The sequence below is a fragment of the Eutrigla gurnardus genome (assembly GCF_963514095.1).
Source record: "Eutrigla gurnardus genome assembly, chromosome: 21".
Lineage (NCBI taxonomy): Eukaryota > Metazoa > Chordata > Actinopteri > Perciformes > Triglidae > Eutrigla > Eutrigla gurnardus.
In genome coordinates this window covers 10285329-10307850 of record NC_139932.1, presented here as the reverse complement: position 1 = coordinate 10307850, position 22522 = coordinate 10285329, and the positions used below count along the sequence as shown (strand labels likewise).

The following is a 22522-nucleotide window of genomic DNA, read 5'->3' as shown; positions in this document are numbered from 1 at the left end:
TTTATAATTAATGTGACACCAGAATGAGTCGCCTTAAGGACCGTACGAAGCCATTATTTATTTCACAATGGCTCTTAAAGAACAGAGTAGCACAAGCCTGCTTTCTCTTCATATTGGAAGTGAAAAATGTAACCGCATGCTGAGGGTTCGAACTGTAAAAACAGATGCAACTCTGTTCAAATGACAGAACTCATATTGAGACAATATGAAATCTGAAAAATTCACACAGCAAGAGCAATATTGAGGGTAATATTCCTACATATGTCATATCCAATTTCACATAAACACAGTTTGTCTCGTTTAAGTTAGGAGTCTCCTTTTCTTTTGCTATTTCTTGTGGTCTGTCATGATACTGTTTGGGAGGCCATCTCTTATGTATCACATGCACATGCAACCCCAGTGGTATGACCAGGGTTATATGGGGAAAAGAGGAAGTGACTAAATTGTCGAAATAAAAACATGACAAATACCAAAGTCACTCTCCTGGAATCACACAAATCTGGGTTTCCTCTGATTCACTGCGGGTGCTTCACCGCCTTCCCCCGTCCCGTGAAACCACATGCGAGCCTCTGCTCCCCAACCTCCAGCACCGAAATGACTTTGTCTCCCTCTCGTCTGCACAGATCGCGTGGCCCGCCACTCCCTCGAAGAGGGATGAATGCAAGTGGGCCGGGAAAGACCTTGGGGTAAGTCCACGCTCATGACGGCATCGCCGCTTCGGCTCTTCCCTGCAATTTTTGCTGCTATTGTTACACAAATTACACGTCTGTCCTGCATCCATATAAACCTCCTCTGGAATGTGTGGCCCGGATCCAGCACCCGTGCAATAAATTAGCTCAAAGTGGTAGTACAGTAGCCGTGTTCCATCTCACCTCTGGCACAGTGTACTCTCTATAGGCCGACTCCCCCCACGGACATGCACAACTACACACTAGGACAGATGTTCTCACACTTAGGTGTACACGGTGTCCCAACGGCACGAGGACAGCGTCATCCCTCAAAGGTTATTCGCCCCCGCTGATGTACAGTTTGACGTCGGGAGTGTGTTTACGCCTCGCACATTTCTGTGGGAGTGTGTTGTTCCAGTCCTCGTTATCTGCCGCCGTGTGTTAGCTCACATGTGCGTCCGTTTTTCTGCTGAACACACACTTACGCCACCGGCTTTGTTTGTGTGCACGCCCCGGCGCTAGCGTGTGTTATCGCGGTGCTGCTGTTTGGATAGGCCCTTCTCTGTGTTGTATCTGATCTTAATTTCATGGCTGGATGACTCTAGAGTGCAGTGGCTGCGGGGTTTTTTCAGGATTATCCTGAATTACGTAGTCATTTTTCAAAAAAGCCGAGCTTTCACTCGGGCCCCGACTCGGCACCTTTTTAGGGATCGTCGCACAAACACAAAAGTCGCAAACAGTACACCTTCGCTCCCTCCTCCCGACCGAGGGAGAGAGAATACTTTCCGGCGGGCCCAGAACTCACACGAAACACAATGATGAGGTATTTGCGTGCTGTGAAAATGTTTACCCTTGAAAATGAGGCGGTGAGAGCGGAGACGGAGTGCCAGCGTGCCGCGGCCTTGATTAGGACATTACTAAAGCATTCACAGCTCCCCAAAGTGATGCATTTCTCCGAAACCACAATTTACAGCCGCAGAACAAATGTAACAGCTGCCCCCTCCCCCTCCCTCCGACATACCTCACGGCTGTATCATTCTCTTTGGCAGGAGCGAGTGTGTAACATGGCCCACGTTGTTGCATCGGTTTCGGCGAAAACAAAGGGTTTAGACGCTGGATTGTGGATTCACGACTTTTGTAGAGCTGCCCGCTGTCACTTCTGATTATTTTCCCAGCGATGACAGATGTTAAAGGGGAAAATAAAACATTTCCATTGCATATTCAGTTTCGAGACCTCAGCCTAATCTCAAAATTCAACTCAACTCATCCAAATATATATACAAACCCACATACAAATCTGTCCGTTTCCCCCCATGGAAAGTCATCATCAATACCCACCCCAAAGACAGTCATTAGTTTGATCCAATAATGACTCATTTATCCTCCAAGGGTGTTGCGGTTTTCACATAATGACATGGTTTGTGATCGGGGAAACCATTATTCACCTGGGGGAGCCAAAGAGGGAGCGCGTTTGAGTGACTTGCATAACTAACGTCGCATCCGGTGTTTGTGTGCGACCTACCTACCGCGTAGCTAACGAGTCTAACTCGAAAGACAGCCGTGTAAAAACCCCAAACAGAGCTGTCACCGGGGGGAGGGGGGGGGATTAGAGGAGTTGGTGAAATGCGTATAATAAGGTTGTGAGAATGACGTGAACCCCGCTAGAAAACACAGACGGTGAAGTCATTACGTTACACGGTCGCATGGAGTCAGACGTGGCCACAAGAAAGTCTGGACTGTGAACTCAGAAACACTGCTGTGGCTGAAGCTGTCGGTTAATGATGAACATGCACAGTCTAAAGGTGTCGCACGCTTGACTGGATCCTACTAGCGTGCTTTAGTTTTATATTATGACGAGTAAATATATTTTTTTTACATAATATTCAAATCCGATTACACATTAAATATATAGTTTAAGGATAATGACAAATGTGCTTGTTTGAGAGCAGGACAGGAAGATACCGCACGCATGTCTTTATGAGGCTGCGGCTGGAGGCCAGCTCACTTAACTTAGCGTGAAGACTGCAGGCAGGGGGAAAAACATCTAGTGTGGCCGTGTCCAAAGGAAACACATTCAATCTGTCTCTCCTGTATCTTGTTCTTTTTAATCGTACGGAAAACCAAAGGACAAGAAAAAGACAATTCTTGGTTTTAACTGAGTTTATATGCTGTTAGATGGGGGTTAGGGTCCTTTAATTCTTCATGCTAATGTAAGCTAAAAGGCTGCAAGCTGAAACAGTGACTAAGCAAATATTCTTTCAAATTTTGAACTCTTCCTTTAAGGAGATTACTGAGGAGGTGAAAAGAGCCAGAGCTTAAACACAACGTTCTGCCTTTCTGAATAATAGAAGAAATTTCACTTTTTTTTTTGGAAGAGCTTTGCAGCGTGTGATCCCAGAGTCTGTTTTTTGGTTTTGCACTGGTAAATCTCATCGCTCCAACCTGAACTCAGCGAAGCCTCAGATACATTCACGTCTCAGTGAATGACACCATCAAGTCGTTGGTGAGGGTCTAGAAGCCTGAAGGATAAACGTGTTAAAGGGAGAAAGAGAGACGGGTCATTTGGCTGTCTGCATGTGATGTGAGCTTTCGCCCCAAGCAAATGTCTGCTTATTTGTGAGGTGGATATCCAGCATGTAATTATAATAAGGCAAACTCCGGCCTAATCTCTTAAACACATGTGCCCAAATCAACTCCTCCAGGCTGCTAATAGCGCCCCTACATTAACCAATCCCGTTGATTAGCACTCTTATAAACAGTCTCACACCACTGGGACTATCAACGCGTTGCGGAGAGCCAAGCCAAACACCCCCTCGGTAAATTCAAACATGTGGACCGTTAAGATCGGCAGTAGATTCGCCTGATCTGACTTACAGGTGGGATTTCCTTGAAGTCGAGTCGGTTTCATATGTCTTTTCCAATCCAACTGGAAAGCCCCCCTCCTTCCCCCACTTTAAAGGGAATTCCAACTGAGCGTTTCCCCTCTATTCTCCATTATTCTCTGCTTCCTATTAGTCTCTATTTTTCAATTGAATCGCCACGGCGCTTTTCTCCATTCGAAGTGGCGACGATATTTTCATAAAGGATCAAACTTAATTCAAACTTGATGATATGGAGGAGGCCTTTTTTTTGGAGGTTAAAGCCAACACATGCAGCCGCTTTCATAAAAATCCCCAAATTTTGCGAGGCCATGTAATATACTACACTTGTAGGATTACTACATAAACAGATATCGCATCCACAAAAATGTATTTAAATCCTTTTGCCAGGTGTATGAAATTATTACGCTGTTTAATGTCCGGTGTCTCATTTCTTTTTCCAGAAAGAGTGTTCAAACTTCATCCGGGTCCTCCAACCCTTCAACCAGACCCACCTGTACATCTGTGGCACGGGAGCCTTCCACCCCATCTGCTCTTTTCTGGAAATGGGCAAGAGGGCAGAGGTAATACACTTAAAATAGTTTGTGCACAGCAACCACACTGGCTGCACTGAGTATATGCTCACACAGCAGGAACCATTTCCTTCATTGATTGTCTTCTCATCAATGTTTTCCTTTGTGTAAAGAAGCGGTGAAGGGGGGGGAGCGGTCACTTCATGGTTCGAATTCAGCCGTCGGAAATTAAACCACCTCTCCCTCATGAAAGTTTAATCAGTCATCTTGATAAAGGTCTACAGGTTAATCAATGCACCAGTGTGGGTTCTCCAGTCTGACAATGGCCTGTTTGCACCATGCAGGTTTTGCATATAGAAGACCCTGCAGGAGTTTGCTTGATTTTGAAGTAGTGTTGTCAGTAATTGATTAGAACAGAGTAAGTTGGGCCTCTCTCTTTTGTGACTTCATACGTTGAAAAGAGTCCGAGGTAGGAGCTGTGCCGTGGTGCTTCCCCGAGAATTTGGTGTAATTTAAAACACAGGCTATAAATGTACCTTTGGCCCGGCTCAATGTGGCTTTCACTGGCCCCGCGTTGAACTTTGACCCTCTCCACCACAGGACAACATCTTTCGACTGGCCTCGCATTTCGAGAACGGCCGTGGGAAGAGCCCCTACGACCCCAAAATGCTCTCGGCCTCGCTTCTGATCGGTGAGTTTGATCTGCTGATTAGTTCCAGGAAGCGCTCGCTCGCGTCAGAGTTGTTGTTTGTTCCTAACTGCACTTTTCCCCCCTGGCAGACGGAGAGCTCTACTCTGGCACATCTGCTGATTTCATGGGAAGGGACTTTGCTATTTTCCGTACCCTCGGAGATCATCATCCAATCAGAACAGAGCAGCATGATTCAAGATGGCTGAATGGTAAAAACTTATTTTTTAAAACATTTTTTTTTTTTTAAAGAAATGCATTTCCCTGAAATATGATGGCCTGTGTTTTGTCTAGTTTTTCTTTATGTTTAGTGTAATTTGATATTGCACTGCATTACACTATGTTTTGTCAAACGTGTTGCCTTTCCTGTTTTTTTAAGAGGCCATTTCCACCTCCAAGCCTCCAGTGTAGGTTAATAGTGTTTAGACTGTAAAAAGACACCTTATCAAACCTCACAAAATCCAACACACTTTACAATTAAATTAAAATTGGACACTTGTGGCCCACATAAACCTCAGCCGTTGAGTACAAGGTGGAAGTCAACCATTGTTATTGGCCAGTTTTTGGAGAAAGAATCCCATTATGCCTCTCAGTGGACTTTGATGCCATTAAATTCTCTCACAAGCCTCAAGTCTCCAATCATTTCCATTCATGTGCGGACATCAGATATCAGAGCCCATTCACAAAGTCACTGGATTTGCCTGTGCTAGTAAGATTAGCACGGCCAGTGAGGGTTATTGACTGTTCAGTCTGTCTGGCTATCTTTCGGCACCACCGAGGACTTAGGGAGCCACAAAAGGTCAGTTTGAACCTTTCCCCTCAAGCTGTGCCATCCCTTTTTCCCCCCTCTTTCCCACAGAACTAATCCGCTCTCAGCTGTTTTCCTGTAGTGGAGTCAAATTCCTCTCAGTTCCTCTCTAGCACCCCTCCTCCTCCTCCCCCCCCTCCGGCACCATCAGAAATCACAAACACTGCTCTCTGCGGCGCTGATTGCTGTGACGTATTCATAAAGAGCGATGTAAAAAGGGAGACGCCATTGTTACGGCGTTAATCCCCATCGATCTTTCACCTTGTTCAAACAAATAGGCCGGGGATTGTATCCATTCGGCCCGGCGAAATCCAGCTCCTTCACCACAAAGGGGGGATTGTAATTGCATGGATTACTGGGACGGGGATATTCCATTGAGCCTTTATCAACAAGGTTACATGGTACTCAAATGTAACAAGAAAGAAACTTGGGAATGAATCCTTAATGGCGGTTTATTCCAAAAAGGATTCAGAGTTAAATGGCGCAGCTTTGGCTTTGCTGGTCTTTTACTCATGCCATTTATTTACACGTCCCTTCACCCTTTAATGCCCCCGCTCGACATTTAGGTTGGATTAAACCTCGACTGAATACAGTGGTCTTTTGTTGGGAATTAAATGTAATGAATTGTATGACCTCAATGGTTGGCGACACCGGCAGGAGCCTGTTTTTGTACGAGGGCACGCAAGGCTGAATTTATGAATGTGTACATTTAATGGCACATATTCACAATAGTGGGCTACGAGGCGTGTGTGTGGGGTACATGATTCATACCAGAGGTCTCGCACCCGCACAGCGCTTATAAATCTGCTTCCCACTTTGGCCACACTCGTCTTTTTCACAGCTACTCTATATCCTAAACGGCCATGCGGGCGTAACATGGCACGGCTTGTTTCTCTCCGGCTAACCCCCGAGCTTCTAGACACGGGCTCGTTTTACGTGTGACGACGCCTCAGTGACTGCGGCCACTTTTCCCCTCGGTCCTTCTGCCCCCTTCAAGTCGAGAGACATCCCTCCCCCCCGAGGCCTCCCCCTCCGCCCCGTTTAGTTTTGATTTCCTCTTGCGCTTAAAAGTCCAGATAAACGTATTTGAGTGTTACCGGGGGACAATCGGAGCCATGTGTGTTTGTGAGGATGTGGCCTGGAGAAGGGAGTTATGGGGGATTTGGATTTGGAGAGCTCACTCGGGGTAGAGTCAGATACTGTAACGCCAGTGTGTGAAGTGAATGGCTGTAATTACTGAGCCGTGACTGGAGAGTATCATGGGGGGATTTGGTTTTGGAGGTGTAAAATAGGGGTGAAACGATTTTCATCGGGGCTGGATTGTAAAAATTACCTTTGTGTGGATTTGTTTGCATTTCTGTGCTTCATATGTTTTCCTTTCCCCCCTCTAGACCCCCGGTTCATAGGCGTCAACTTGATCCCAGAAAGCGACAACCCTGAGGACGACAAGATCTTCCTGTTTTTTAAAGAGAACGCCATGGACGGAGAGCACACTGGCAAGGCTACCATCGCCAGAATAGGACAACTGTGTAAGGTAACAACACACATACACATACCAAATCACGGTTTACCAAGATTCATAATCACCTCTTAGAAATCTGCACGGTCTTACAGATATAACTACATTTTTTGCGTGTGTTTTTATACAGAATGACATGGGAGGGCACAGGAGTCTGGTGAACAAGTGGACCACTTTCCTCAAGGCCCGGCTCATGTGTTCGGTGCCCGGGGTCAACGGCATTGACACGCACTTTGATGAGCTGCGTAAGTCTTTATCTGTGTTTGAAGAATAAATCCTTCTTTCAAATGCTGATGAAAAATCTCACCTTCATCCGTTCCCGCTTTGTGTTTCCAGAGGACGTGTTTCTCATGAGCTCCAAGGACCCGAAGAATCCAGTCATCTACGCCGTATTCACCACATCCAGGTAACAGACGCAGCCGGATCTCTTTGTGAGATCCCCGAAACGTGCACACGGAAGCTCTCAAACCAGCTCGGCAGACGCCGGTAGTATCACATTTGTTTTGTTGATTTGTTGCTAGGAGATCAGAAGGAGATCATATAAATTCAACGGGGCGACCGTCCCCGACAAGTTATTTCCTCTCGTATTTGAAAAACACACATGCTTCATATTTCCTTTCGGGAATTCCTCCGTTTCACATCCTTTATTCCGTGCCTTTATCTGTAATTTCCTAAGCATTTTAAATGACACGGCAGTATGCGAGCGACCAAGCGTGCCCCCGTTTCAATTCCCAGACAGCGCTCCCAGTCTCATAATCCACTTACAGGTGTCCTATGGTTGCTTTCCCCTCATATGGTTCCCCTCCCCTCGTCTCGGGAATGGAGATTACTTGAGCCGGCTTCCTCGCTACCTGTCCCCCCCCCTTTTTTTTTCATTGAAACCTTGGCAGAGGGCTTGTCGGGAAATCAGATTATGGAGCAGGAGGGAGCGAGAGAAACACGATATTCACTCAGCGGGAACGCGCATCTCTCTCCCCTGGCCGCCCCAGCCTTGAATAGGGGTTTTCAGGAGGCCCGGGTGGGGCTCTATTGAAGCATGTGGAGAAGGTGAAGGCATGGGCCAAGGCAGATAAGTGAGTTGAAATGGCACAGATGGTGGCACTTATCATGATGATGATGAATTTGCATTTGGGGAAAGGGAGGGGAAGGGGGGGTATTTTGTGTCCAGCGGTGTCTCAGAGCAGCTTTGAAAGGAGGACAAACACTTCACCATCAATCACCGCTAATGATAAGACGGGCTGAATAGCATGGCGGCGCGGGCTAACGCATACCGACAGGCGCCTTGCATCACTGGGCCCCCGTATGGCTTTTCTCTGCTCTCTGGAAAATGTATTCAAAGCTAGAGGTCGGTGTGCGGCGGGGTGGATGCTACACCTACGCAGCCGCGTGGGCGGCGGCGCTCACACACACACACATACACACACTCGCATGCTTTAAAATTCAATTATGGGGCATTGAGGAATTAGAGTGGTTTAATTGGTTTTCTAAGTGGTCGGTTTTCAGAAATGAATAGAGCAGAGATTCAGAGGGACCGGCTTTTAATATCACTGCTTAATGAGGCACAAAGAAGCTGCCACTGACAGATCAATGTTCGATTGTGCTGCCGTTTGTGTGCGCCTGTGTGTGTGTGTGTGCATTTTCTCTCAAACTGTGTGTATCTGCACAAACACATGTTCTTCTCGAGCATAGATATTGGAGTGTCTTTTTTTCTTTTCTTTTTTTTCGCCTCTGGAGTTAATTCAATTTCTCTGTAATTAACATTTTCAAATGCTAATCCATTCATCTTCCATGCTTTGGTGCATACTGTCGGCTGTGTGTATGCCAGCCCCATCCCTAATTAGTCTGATACAACTTCCCATTGCAGTCAGCAAGACAAAGGATGTTCCCTGAATCTTATTGATGCGCTTGGTTCCTGCAAAACACAAGAGTGTCTGTCCAAATTAAAATCCGCCATCTGTAAAAATGGATAAAAAAAGCTTGATTTCTGAACATCTAACCCACAAGCGAATAATTGCAAGTCTGTAAAACTGGGAAACAAATCCGCCTTATATGTGTGCTGGAAAATGCATACACATATGTTGTCAGAGGTCACTGGACTTCAAGATTTAAACAGCCAGCATACGTTGTCACAATCTCCACAGGACTATTTTAATAACTCTTTTGGAATATTCCTGCGAAACTCCCACAGTTTCCACTTTGGTGAGTCACAGCTCAAATTGCTGTCTTGCTGGATAACCAGGGGTAGAGTAGGAATTGAAATTAAATCCATAATCCACAAAACGTTTTTTTCTCTCTTTTTTTTTTTTTTTTGCATGATTGATTGACCTTGCTTGTTTTGGACCCTGTCTGGCGAACGAAAACCTGGCTGGCTCGAGTGAGCGCTCACAAAAATATTGGATGGGATTTCAAATATGCTCTAAACCAGGTCTCCTGTTTTGTTGGTGGCGTGCCCAAATTCCTGTCTGTTCTCAAGAGGCTGGAAGCAATCAGAGAGAAGTTCCTATCTGTCATTCCTGTACTTAAGTAATGACAACCTTGCTGCCCTCCGCCTTTGTGCGATGAAGGGTCATTTTGTCGTCTTTCTTCAGTATTTCACAAGCTCCTAATCCCTGTCTTGTGACCGATTGTTTATGAATCCCTTTTGTTAGTCATCGTTCTTTATTTCGCCGCCCTCTCCCTCCCTCCCTCCCTACTTTAACTCCATTTTTTTCTTCTCACTCTCTCTGCAGTAACATCTTTAAAGGCTCAGCGGTGTGCATGTACAACATGGCAGACATCAGGAGGGTTTTCCTGGGTCCCTACGCCCACAGAGACGGTCCCACCTACCAGTGGGTGCCCTTCCAAGGGAGGGTGCCCTACCCCCGTCCTGGCACTGTGAGTCCGTACATAAACGTTAATCCACAAATGCAGTGATTTCACAACATCCACCTGAAGCCAACCTTCCTGCCCCTTCGATTGAATTCTCAGTGCCCCAGCAAGACATTTGGAGGGTTCGACTCCACCAAGGATCTCCCCGATGATGTCATCACCTTCGCCAGGGGTCACCCAGCCATGTACAACCCAGTGCACCCGATAGGCGGGCGCCCCATCATGGTGCGGACGGACGTGGACTACCAGTTCTCTCAGCTGGTGGTGGACAGAGTGGAGGCCGAGGACGGACAGTATGACGTCATGTTCATTGGGACAGGTACACAGTCTGTAGTATTCAATACAAATGAGTCACAGTTACGTGGTTTTTAAGGTTGATAGTCAGCGTTTTCACCATTGTACGTCCCTATGCTCTGAAATGTTTTATTTTGATCCAGCTAAACTATCTTTTTTCTTTACAGTATATATACTGAAAATCTCAAACAATGTTGTTTAGGGGAAAAGACGATAATTCACAATATGCATAAAGCCACATATCCCAAAGGCCCCAGATTAGGACCTTTAACAGTGCATTTCTTTATTTTCATTTTCATTTTCTTTTGCAACGATTATTCACACATGATAAAAACAAACTTGTGCATCCTGTATCTGACTGACTATGTTCCCTCAGACATGGGCACAGTGCTGAAGGTGGTGACAATCCCCAGAGAGAGCTGGCATGACCTGGAAGAAGTGGTGCTTGAAGAGATGACTGTCTTTAGGGTATGACTTTAAAATGGATAATAAAAAAAAAAACGTATGAAACCGATGCCTATAGAAATACCATATAATATCCATAGATGTGGCAGTTGAGCAGCTGTGCTGTGTTTGTTTTGTGCAGGAGCCGACTCCCATTACCGCCATGGAGCTGTCCACCAAGCAGGTAAGGGCTTGTTTTCACACGTAATCATTTATCCAGGAGTCGACGACAGGGCAAGGAGTGAAACTTAAAAATGACGCCTTTAAAAAAAACACTGATATCCAAAAACAAAGATATCTAATGTGCCTACTGAGAGCCAAACCCAAAACCACCTTCTTTTTTACAACAACCTTTCCAACTGAGCCTCGGAGGAATACTAACTTTTTACATCCTCGCTCTTTCTTTTTTACTCCCACAGCAACAGCTGTACCTTGGCTCGGGCCTGGGTGTCTCGCAGATGTCTTTGCACCGCTGCGAGGTGTATGGGAAAGCCTGCGCCGAGTGCTGCCTGGCCAGAGACCCTTATTGTGCCTGGGACGGCAGCGAGTGCTCCAGATACTTCCCCACCGCCAAGAGGTAGGCGCACGCACGCACGCAAACAAATCTTTGACCTTTGTTTATCCTCAGAGGGTTCTTTTCAGCAGCGTACAGCCTTTTGTGTTCATGCCGCAGCCACACCTGGGAGTTATCAGTGCACCTGCAGTGGCTTTAAATGCTTTGCTCAAGGGCATCTCAATATCCAGCCTTGTTTCTGGAACTTCAGATCTGTGACTGTGAGACTGTGAATCCTCCCCCCAGTACACAGTTATACAGTACATGCCAAAACATGGAAACATGGAAGTAATCAGCTATCAGAACCTTACGCAGGCACAAAATAAGTCATTAAAGGCACGCAGGCCAAGTACGCATTCCAAGAGGTACAATCTGAAAACCTGGGTTCTCACTTCTGCCAGGAACAGTTGTTCTGAGCTGTGATCCCGTCGCCCTACAGCCAAGATGTACACATACACACACACACGCAGTCGTAAAACGAACACGCATGAATGTTCATCTACACAAGTACACACACACTAAATTATAGCCAACGGGAGCTGTCTGACCGCTTCACCCTGCAGCCAGGAGGTATGAACATACACACCCTCAAATTACCCTCTGCTGTATCCAGCAGGATTAGGCTGACCACCGCAGCCCTCACACACACACACACACGGCACTACACCCCTGCATCTCATTCATCCAGAACTTCTCACACCAGCAGAAGTAGACCAGTGGGTATACTCCAGCTTAGCAGGGTTACAGAGGAGGTGGCACACCCGGTGGTTAAGGCCAGGACGGGCTCCTCTCCGCTCTCCTTCCACACTGCAAATATTTTCCCTCCCAGAATGAGAACCAGACACCCAGGGCCCCGCACGTGCTCAGACGGCCAAAAAAGACAGGAATGTCAGCCCAGGAAACGTACAGAGGAGGGACATGTGTGAGAAAGAGACAGAAAGACGAGTGTCCAAATATGTATGGCACACACAAGTGAAGGAGGAGGGATGTTAGTGGCCATATTTGTCTGTGCAGAACTCGTACACACAGTTTCAGTCCATCTGTTTCTACCGATTTATCCCCCCCCCCTATCTACTTCATTTCCTTCTTTCCAACCCTCGCCTCACCTTTGGCTTACCCCAAAAATTCTCCCTGCTTTGATTTTCACAGCGCCCGTCAGCGATTTGAAACACGACCACGACAACTAGGCGACACATTTGCAGTTAGTCAGTAAAGTCCGGCCATGAAAGCGCCTCACCACGGCAGTAAAAAGCTTAACGACATAGTGGACTTTTCATATCGAGCGGACAAAGAGCGGGGCTGCTTTTACGAGCATTTCCGGGGGTGAAGCGATGCCGAATGTGTTTCATAATCAGCTAATCAGAAGGCAATGAAGCACGCCGTTTCATTGCTCGGCAGATTTGTTTCTTTCATTTCTCCTTTTTTATTACTAATGTGATTTAACAGTGGCGTGAAGATTTAATAAATATCCACTCTCTAGTCCTTAAATATAGTGAAGCTGAATGTGGTGTAGCATTGTGCAACATTGCCCCCTAGTGGTTGAGAGTAAACAGCACAGAGAACAGAACGTGTGATATAAGTGCATTTCTGGTCGAACATGTTTCTTAAATTACCATGACACCCATTGCTTCCATTAACATTCACTGTGGTTTCTTCCCAGGCGAACCAGACGACAGGACATCAGAAACGGAGACCCCCTCTCCCAATGCTCGGATCTTCAGCATCACGGTACCTTAACGACTGCGTACGAACACCTACACTCTCTCCAACCTTCTTGCCACACACTTCTCACCCCCTCCCCCGCCTGTGTGTTTTGGTTTGAGTAGACGACGCGGACGGCTTAGGCAGCGTGGAGGACCGCGGCGTGTTCGGCGTGGAGAACAGCAGCATGTTCCTGGAGTGCAGCCCCAAGTCTCAGCGAGCGCTCACTTACTGGCAGCTGCAGAAGCCCAACGACGACCGCAAGCACGAGGTGTGTGTGTGTGATTTGCATCTCAAAATGTGTCAAAATGCAACTGCACAAATCCAAATTAAGACTAAAGCTCAATTTTGCACTAATTAAATTGCTAGATAAAACATCATCTTTCTGCTAAAGGCTGCACCTTTCCCTCTCTGTGTTATCCTGTAATGACCTCTGCCCCCCTTTGACCTGTATCCTCAGTGGCATAGAAAGGGTGGTCACCGAGGGGTGTGGATGTTTACGTTGACTTTTGACCCCGAGATGTAACCAATTAACGTTTGCTTGACTTTCTACCGTGGCTGTATTTGTCTAACCCGCCGCTCAGGGCGTGTGGTTTAAGGTGCTGGTGGGACGAAGTAATACAATCCAAGAAGTCCAGTTTGAGTAGCAGATCCATGGGTTTTAAGGCTTTCAGACATAAAACCACCGTACAGCAGGGTGTAATATTATGAGGGAGGATTTCACTTCTCTGAAAAGCCATCATGGTACCAGTTATTTCATATTTAATCAACATCTTATCATGTGTTGACCTCGGCATGCAATGAAACTGTATTGTTGCTTCACTTGTTTCTCTGTGCTCCCCTTAAACCTGAGTTTAAGACGTACTTTATATGCGCATCATTTTTGTGACAGAAAATTATGGAATTTTGTGCAAATTGTGCAATTTGGGTGGGTTTTTTTTACCACAAAAGTATTTTTATGTGCCAACACACATCTGGATGGTATCAATTGTAGAATCCAGTCCAGATGGAAGCACGCCTTTTAAATGTGTTTGTCTACTGCCCCGTTTCTAATTTCTTGTTTTTTTATTTGCCTTTCTCTCCGTGTCCATTTTTTCAGATCAAGCTCGATGACAGGGTGCTCCGTACAGACCAGGGCCTGCTCATACGCAGTCTGGCCCAGTCTGACACGGGTATCTACCACTGCCAGGCTGTGGAACACGGCTTCATCCAGCCCCTACTGCGCCTCAACCTCCAGGTCATCCCCGCCCAGAAACTGGGCGACATCCTACCCGGACTCTCCAGCGCGGGAGGCGGGCCGGGTCACTCTCCCAAGCACAGGCTGTGGTATCGAGACTTCCTGTCCCTCTTAGACCACCCAGACCTCAACAGCGTGGAGGAGTTTTGCGATCGTGTTTGGAAGAAAGAACGCAAACAGAAGAGGGTGAAGACACCCGGCGGCAACGGGCAGGGTAGACCCGACGGCGCCGGCGGTTCAAACCCTGCATTACGACCTAAAGCTTTGGGTCCCAACGCCCAGAAGCAGCAAGCCAGTCCACCACAGAGCAGAGCATGGCCCCAGGCCGGAGTGCCACCAGTGGAAGGGACGGCACGAAGCCAGACGACCCAGAAAGGTCAAGCAAATCTGGGTATGTTGAGCGGCCAGGCACCCACTAACAATCAGAAGACACAAAGCGGCCAGAAGGGGCAGGGCAGCCTGGCCGGTTCTCAGGCGGCGGCGGGGACTCGGGCGAGCAGCCAGCACACGGCCAAGTGGAGACGGATGCAGGAAAACAAGAAGGGACGCAACAGGAGGACCCACGAGCTTCAAAGACCCCCGCGTAGCGTTTGAGGGAGAAACAAAAGCACAGAGATGCACACATGCAACCAGATCGACACATACAAGCACAAAACCCATGCATCCACACGTAAACACACAAAACACATTCTATATTGTGTGTGCAATGTATGATTCCGTGACCTCGCCATACCAGCAGCAGAACAAAAATACCCAGAAAAAGAAAAAACAGCCGCATACACTTTTAGGTAGAAATACATGAGCTGCACTCAGTGAAGCTCTCATTCAAAGACACCATACACGCACATGACCTGTGAAGAGGACAAAGATGAACAGAGGACTGAAAAAGTGGAATGCATACTGTAAATGTGTGAGGATATGGCTGGTTGCCTGGGAGACTGCCGGGCAGACACTTCAACCTCCTGTACATAAGCTACTAAAGTGAGACCGGGACAAAGATGTTTAGAGAGGTGTTTGTTGGCTGAGAGGAGACATTTCTAGATACGCAGACATTTATGGAAGCAGACGATGCATCCACTGCGATCTGCTGCCCTCTCTGACCCGAGCACGTGGACTGCAAAATAGTGTACATGGAACGGATTCAAAAAAACTCTTTATTTGCGAGAACTGTTCAAGGAGAAAAGAAACCTTCCATCAAGTGCAAACAGACAACAGCGACCTGAGAGGAGGAAAGGGAAGGGTTGCACCGGTGGCCCTCGTATTGTCTAAAAACACATAGAAGCATTATTACATGCAAAAAAAACTGCAAAGTCATGCCGCGGCGCCGAGGAAGTGCTTCATCATAACCTTCTCCACCCGAGGCTGGGAAAAGCATTGTGCATGTTGTTGTCAATCAATGTTTTAATAAGCTAGTTATTTTATGGAATTCTAGAGGCTTTTTCTTTTCTTTTTTTTTTTAAACACCCTACCTAAAAAAAAAAATAATAATGTTACATTTTTCTTTTATATCTCCTTTCCTTTCCAGACCAGTGCTTCTATTTTTTGGGGCAAAAAATTACAAGCAACATTAGTAGTCTCATTGTGCATTATCCCGTCCGCTCTCGAGGATTCTGTGTAAGTTATTATGGTGTTGCTTCTTTTCTGGGATTTATAGAATCTGGGCACGAATTCCAGTTGTAGGCTATGCTAAAAACCCAGTCTGAAATAGACTGCCAGTTGTTTTTGTGTACATATATACAACAAACTTAACTCTCTGTGTATATACAGTACATATACAGTACAAGAACACCACTTGATTATTATTTATTGCTCATTGTTTTGTGAAAGGGTTGCATTTATTTTTGATATTATGGTATTTTTTTTTTTTTTTTGGCTCATCGGTTTATTGGAGAAACAAGGGCAACAGCAACAAGGAAAACTTTGACGGACCAACTGGCTGAGATTGTGTCCCTTTTTGGGGATAAAAGGGTTGAAAATGACTCACGGGCTCGAGTACTGGGGTTTCGAGTCAACGCGACATCGAATCCCACCAAACGACAAGCACAATTTTGTCTCTTTTGACTTTAATAACAGGTGATTACGTTTTTTTTTTTTTCCCCTTTCTCCCAAATCCATCCAACACGTCTTTCGTTTCCGGTGTCCATTATGTGTAAGATAAGTCCCCGAACTGAAAAAAACATTAGCTGTGAATCTCTGTAAGAAATAGTGGAGAAAAATGTTAAATCTAGTCTGAAGGAGAAGACACGTTATACTGCATGTGAATGCTACCTACAGTAAGTGCATCTTTTTTTATCGTCTCTTTACGTGTTTCGTGTGAGAGGTAAAGTTCCCTTAAAGCAAGGCGTGAATCACCTTTTGTCCTTTTGCCAAAACAGCGATATTAAACAACTCGCGATTCTCCGGCCAAAGCTGTTTTAAGAACCCGAGCTCCATGAATTTTCAATTCAACAACGGTTACCCCGTGTCCCCCGTGTCCCCCCTGACTACATGACAAGAGTAATGTGTCAATGCAATAAATTAGTGCAGGTGATGTTTTCTACCAGAACTCCAAAGTTTGGTCCCCGATTCGGGTCTCTCCCTCAGAGTTAGAAAAGTGAGAGGGCTGAAAGTTACTGCTGCTGTAACACAGTTCTTTCTGGCATGCATTCAGTTGTCTAAATAAACATCTCCGTTACAAAAAAAAATAAAGAAAAATGTCCCTTTTGTTCTCATTTCAGTCAAAAAACCTACTGCTCCTTGGCTGCACTGTGTTTTATCTGCGGTAACACAAGGGGCTTCAGTGTTTAAGATGTATCTTAACACTTAAATATTATATTAAAATAATATAACTATTCATTGACAGCTGTGTGAGGCTGGACTTAGCTGAATGCTAACTTCAGCATGCTATCATGCTCACAATGACGACGCTAACGGTATCTTAGCTTAGCGTGTTAGCATGCTAATTCAAAGTACAAGTGAGGCTGAAGGTAACGTCGGTACTGTATTTGGTCATAAACCAAAGTATTAATAAAGTACATGTTGGGATATTTCATAGCACTTCCATGAAACAAGGCTAAGACTTCATTACCTACCTGTTTCCATGGGCACTATTTCTTTGAGTGGAGGAAATTCATCACAGCAAGCAAGATCACGACGTATCAGACATTTTGGCATTTCACGGCAGGAAAAGCATAGGTGTAATCAAATAAATGGAACCGAGACATCGTTTACTAAATAAGCGTCACTTGTGCTTTTCCTGCAGCGACAGGTCAAAATGTCTGCTGTGGAAAATGTCTAAAATGTAATCTTCATAGTGCAGCGAGAATGGATTTACTTTCACTGAGGCAGAAGTCCCACAGATGGATTAGTCACAAACTGGCCGAATGAAATAAACTTCGTGCAAGGCTGGAGGTAAGTGAGATTTGTTGTTGTGGTTGCAATTAACGAAGAACTAATGAGGAAGAGAAAAAAAACCTATTTAAGTACACTCAGCTGCTGTTACTTTATCATAACAGACTTTATGTTGGCTTTGTAGGAAAAGCACAGGTGTTATTCATTTACGTAAGCGTCATACGACAGTGAGCCAAAATGAATCAGCTAAATACAATTCTGAACAATCAATATTATTTCAACATGTGCTTTTTATTTTTGTACTGGGACATTGTCAAAGTATTCCATGAAAAAACAACATGTAACCTGCAGTGCACGATGATTCCACCAGAGGTCGCTGTTGTCTAACTGCCCGTGCAGCCTGCCTGTCCAAACCCATCACAGTGGCGAGGTCCAAGTGGAAGCTGTGACATCGTTAACATGTAATATTTCTACAGAAATGTCTTCCTCTCACTGTCGAGCACAATTATATATCAGACGCCGCGTGCACGTGCGCGTGCATGTACGTCAGCTGAAGTGATTAGGGTGCTGCAATCATGTGTCCACTGCCCTTAAGTTTCATACACGTGTTATGAATTGGCTGGTCCTGTTACCATGGAGACTGTCCTTGAATGTCCTGTGTGTGTGTGTGTGTGTGTGTGTGTGTGTGTGTGTGTGTGTGTGTGTGTGTGTGTGTGTGTGTGTGTGTGTAAAAATACGCATTTTCAGCTGTAGAAAGGACTTGTCTGGACCATTATGTTGGAGGGTTTCGTGTGTGTCCTTTGCTTGAGGGGAGCTTCTTCACTGTCTAAAGCGCTTTCCTCTTCATCTGCTCCTCACAGCTACATTTCTGTTTGGTAGACAACAATATTTGGTTTGGTTTTTCAACAGCAGGATGCATGCACATTCAGTATTATGAAGGCATTATCATCATAGCACACAGCAGCCTATTTAATAGATTATAAAATTGATTCCTAATGTGTTTGCCTTCCCCTTTGCCATCCTTATCTGAAATGTAAGACAGTATTTGAGCCATTTTGATACATTTGAGATTTTATCACAGTATTATGAGGAAATAAATATCAGGTCATGAAAAGTGAATTACTTTACTTACTTACTTTACTTGTTTCTTCCATTTTGACTTTATACTCATAATTATTTTCAAAAATGAATCTGCACAATAATGTATTTCTGCATGATATAGAACAAAAACATTTTAAAAAAATCAGCAGGCAGCAGCTGACATCAGTCCTATATTCCTTTCTCACTGTGCTGTGTGTGCTTGAAATACAAGACAGTGGATGTAAAAAAAGGAAATTGATATCCAACATATCTTCATGGTGCCGTCAGCCAAACATACATTGTTTGATGGCGTGTGTGTGTGTGTTCGTTCAGAGCTCCTCACGACTCTTGAAAGTAGGCTCTATTCAGAAGCTCTGACTCATTCATTCTTGCCCTTGAGCTAGCAAGGGACTGTGGGAAATCAAGTCTGTAGGCAGACAGAGAGCAGGAGATTTAGGCCAACAGCAGGACGAGGCAGCAGGCTGCCGAGCTCGCTGCTCGCCCCCCCTCGCTCTTAATGCCAACACCGGGAATGTTGAGCGTGTTAGCGTGCTAACATTAGCTAATTAGCCCTCACAAAGTGCAGCTGAGGCTGATGGAAATGTCAGTCGTCTGCTCATTCATGATATTGTGATATCAATCGAAAATGTAAAATAATAATCATGGTAATGTAGTAGTGTTGGGAGAGTCTGTAAACTGTAGATATAAAATGATTTAAGATGGGTTATTATTTACACAATATTATCATATATTTATTTTGTTAAATCACTGTTATCAATTCCGGCATAATGTTTCTTCACTCCCTTGTTTCCCCGGTGAGCCCCCGCTCATCTCTCTCCTTTGAGCTGATGTTGAAAACATCTGTGCAAACGCCTGCTGTGAGAAGCTGCGACACGTATGAAGTTCACATACCTGCGTCACGTGACCGCTTACAGGCTTACACTGCCGTGTGCATTGCACTAATCTCTGAGTGATCCCATAATTGGGAACCCCTGTAGGTGAGTGGCAGCTACTGCAGAAACCATGGCAACTGGGGAGGGATCTGATACAGAGCAGCTCTCCCTGGTGCTCGATGACATTTCCCACCAAGACCGAACCCTGTGATCTCCAGGTGCAACTTTCTTCGCCCTCTTACTAATTGCCTTCACCACATTGGTCAAAATGGAAATCAATCTTTCTTTAAAGCCCTTTTGATTTGCTGTGGATTTGCTTCCATTTTTTTTAAAGCGAATAAACAATTTTACATTTCTCCCTTTAGCAATAATTTCCATACAGTCCCTTAAAATAACTGAGTGACGGTATTTGGACTAAAATAAAAGCTGCTCAGCCATGTTTACCTTTTTTAAATTTTATACTAATCATAACCTCTGTCTCTCTGCACATATATTCTCTGGGGTTACACTGAGCAGGGCCCTCTGGGAGTGCTGTTTCCACATCTGTCGTTAAGAAGCCGTGATTTATGGCTGCGATGCCGCCTCCTCAGCGCCGAGCTACAAGGATGGGGGCGTCGTAAACAAGAGACACCCGTACACAGCAGCGCACATCTGGACACGTGTTGCAGGGAGAGAGATAAAGTGGCTCGCTACAGGTTCTCCATTCACTGATTTACTCGGGATTGATGAGGTGATCGATGACCTATTCCCGTCCGTCTCCGGAGAGAATACTGATTCACGCTGGTTCGTAGACTTGGTAAATCATCAAGGAGCTTTCTGGTCGGAGCATCACGTTCAGTAACGACACGAGCCAAGAAAGAAAAGATGTGATTTAAAGCTGAGGCAGCATTTGGAAACCCCGTATGTCCACACATTTTGCCGTCAGCGTGACTCATCGGCGTAACTCAAGGGGCTTACCCCCTCGTTGCCAAGTGATGACATCACTGGCTATGACGCACTGCCTTGACAACAGGTGTGTATTGCTAATGATTCACCAGCTGTGGGGGTGCTTATGACTTGATTGGCGTTCAAACCCCCGTTACATGGACATGATCTCGCATCCTTTTCTTTGTGAAATGATCTACTTTATTCCCCCTGAAGGACGCCGCCCAGTCGGCTTAAACTCATGATGAATCAGCCCACTAGCATTAGCTAGTCAGCTGCTGTCAATTCATTTAGGAAACTGAAAAGTCGGGGATGACACTGCGGCTCGTTTGGGGGACTTAGATGTACAACAGTTCCCCTGGTTCTCACCTCTGATAGCCCTGCACCTTTTCCTCTGCCTGCTGCTGTTACATCAATCAGTCACTGGACTAGTGGCTTTCAGAGATTGGCTTCTAGACTGTGACCAGGAAATCCTATTAGTCCTGCTACCAGTTAAAGTCTCCTTCCAACGCCCTTCACCCAAGCTTTCACTTTCAGCACATTTCATGTCATAACAGACGAACATGAATCCAGCCTTTTAGTCAGTCCTGTGCGCGCATGTCTTCTCGCCTCTGCCTTCTTTGTGTTCGTGCTGCCGTGTGTGGTTGTGTGAAGAAAACTCGTACAACTCCGGCATTGTGTTAAGTGTCGGAATCAGACGCCTCTTTGTGTCTTCGGGGAGCGGGGAACGTTATTCACAGAGAATTTGGCTGGGAGGAAACAAAGACGGCCTATTTCTCAAATACTGCAGAGAAATATATGTAACACAATGCAATGTGGCAGTTGTGTCGTGCGCTTCCCTTGTTTGTGTTTCGTGGGCTCAACAGATGGTGTTCTGGCTTTGGGGGAGTTGGGGCTGCTGTGAGAGGGAAAAAAAGAAGGCTTCTGAGGGTACAACCTAGTTTGGCTAAGGGATGAATAATTGATCCGGGGGCCTTTTTTTATTCTGCTCCTTTTGTTTTGTTGTTTCAGCTGATTGCCGCTGAGTTAACTTGACCCTTAAACTATAGCAGAGACTTGCTTCATGCACCGTGTGTACAAGGAAACAGCTTACAGTGTGGAGCGGTGTGTGATTGGCCTATCTCTCAGGAGAAAAGAGGATTAGAAGGACCTCTTATGTTTGTGCATGAGTGTGTCGCTGTGTGTCACAGCTTGCATGCATGTGTGTGTGTGTGTGTGTGTGTGTGTGTGTGCAGCAGGTGCACACAGGCGCGCCTGTACGCGGGCATGTAGATAGTGAGATTGAGTAAGGAAAGGAAGGACGCCTCTGTGACTTTAAAGGTATTTTTAGTCCACAGCGTCTCACTGGTCAAGAGAAATTGGCGTTGAGGGGCGGCGTTAGGCGCTTGCCAGGTCGGTAATGGGGGATGAGAACGGCTCAGTCCTAATGTACCACAAATTAAACATCACATGCAAGCGCGCTGTCGCCCCGGGGAGCTGCCTCGCTTCCTCCAGTGACCTCGCGGATACATACTGCTGCACATTCACACGTTGAAGTAAAGGTATGTCACTGCTTTGTTGCTTTTCTTTTTGGAGACTTGTTTCTGGCAAGAAAAGAGGATTATGGAGTTAAAGCTCTCTCAGGAAAGTACTAGAGGATTGTTTGAGACGAGAACTCAACCTTCACACAGTAGAAACATACAGTTTGGTAGTTTGGGTTTATCGGGTAAACCTGCAACTTGTTGCGTTTAGGAAGTTATTCCTTTTAAAGCTAGGTTTTGTACTTCAACTGCTACTGAAAAAAACTGCCTTTTGTTAGTGCCTTTGCCTCGTACCCCAGCTGAGTATTCAAATTTAATGAACACACTGCAGTGTGGGTTATCTGGTTACCAGACTCAAGTTACATTGGCCAAGCTACGCGGCACAAACTCACCTCACACCAACTGTAACTGTCAAATATACATCCAGTAGTGGGAATCATACTTCTATTCATCATACTATTCTGTATATTAAGTGGGATTCTGAATGCGTCTTTTTGTCGCCCCACTGGATGAGCTGCAATAACAGATAAAAATGCTGTTTGTTGTTCACTCTCACAGAGAAATCTGCTTAAAGGGCCCTGATAGCATTGTGCCAGAGAGTCCC

The 22522-nt window shown here is 45.7% G+C and overlaps 1 protein-coding gene across 1 annotated transcript in view; it reads left to right on the top strand.

The window, feature by feature from the left end:
• The window catches only part of sema3aa (sema domain, immunoglobulin domain (Ig), short basic domain, secreted, (semaphorin) 3Aa), a 30899-nt gene extending 14027 nt beyond the window's left edge, over nt 1–16872 (top strand). The window contains exons 3-17 of the mRNA XM_084038794.1: nt 624–686; nt 3991–4110; nt 4660–4750; nt 4840–4959; nt 6947–7089; nt 7205–7319; nt 7411–7480; nt 9804–9948; nt 10042–10261; nt 10613–10704; nt 10823–10864; nt 11100–11257; nt 12894–12961; nt 13060–13205; nt 14034–16872. Coding sequence (XP_083894920.1) covers nt 624–686; nt 3991–4110; nt 4660–4750; nt 4840–4959; nt 6947–7089; nt 7205–7319; nt 7411–7480; nt 9804–9948; nt 10042–10261; nt 10613–10704; nt 10823–10864; nt 11100–11257; nt 12894–12961; nt 13060–13205; nt 14034–14765 — 2325 coding nt within the window. The 3' untranslated portion in view covers nt 14766–16872. The remainder of the gene's footprint in view (nt 1–623; nt 687–3990; nt 4111–4659; nt 4751–4839; nt 4960–6946; nt 7090–7204; nt 7320–7410; nt 7481–9803; nt 9949–10041; nt 10262–10612; nt 10705–10822; nt 10865–11099; nt 11258–12893; nt 12962–13059; nt 13206–14033) is intronic.
• Nucleotides 16873–22522: the final 5650 nt, after the last annotated feature.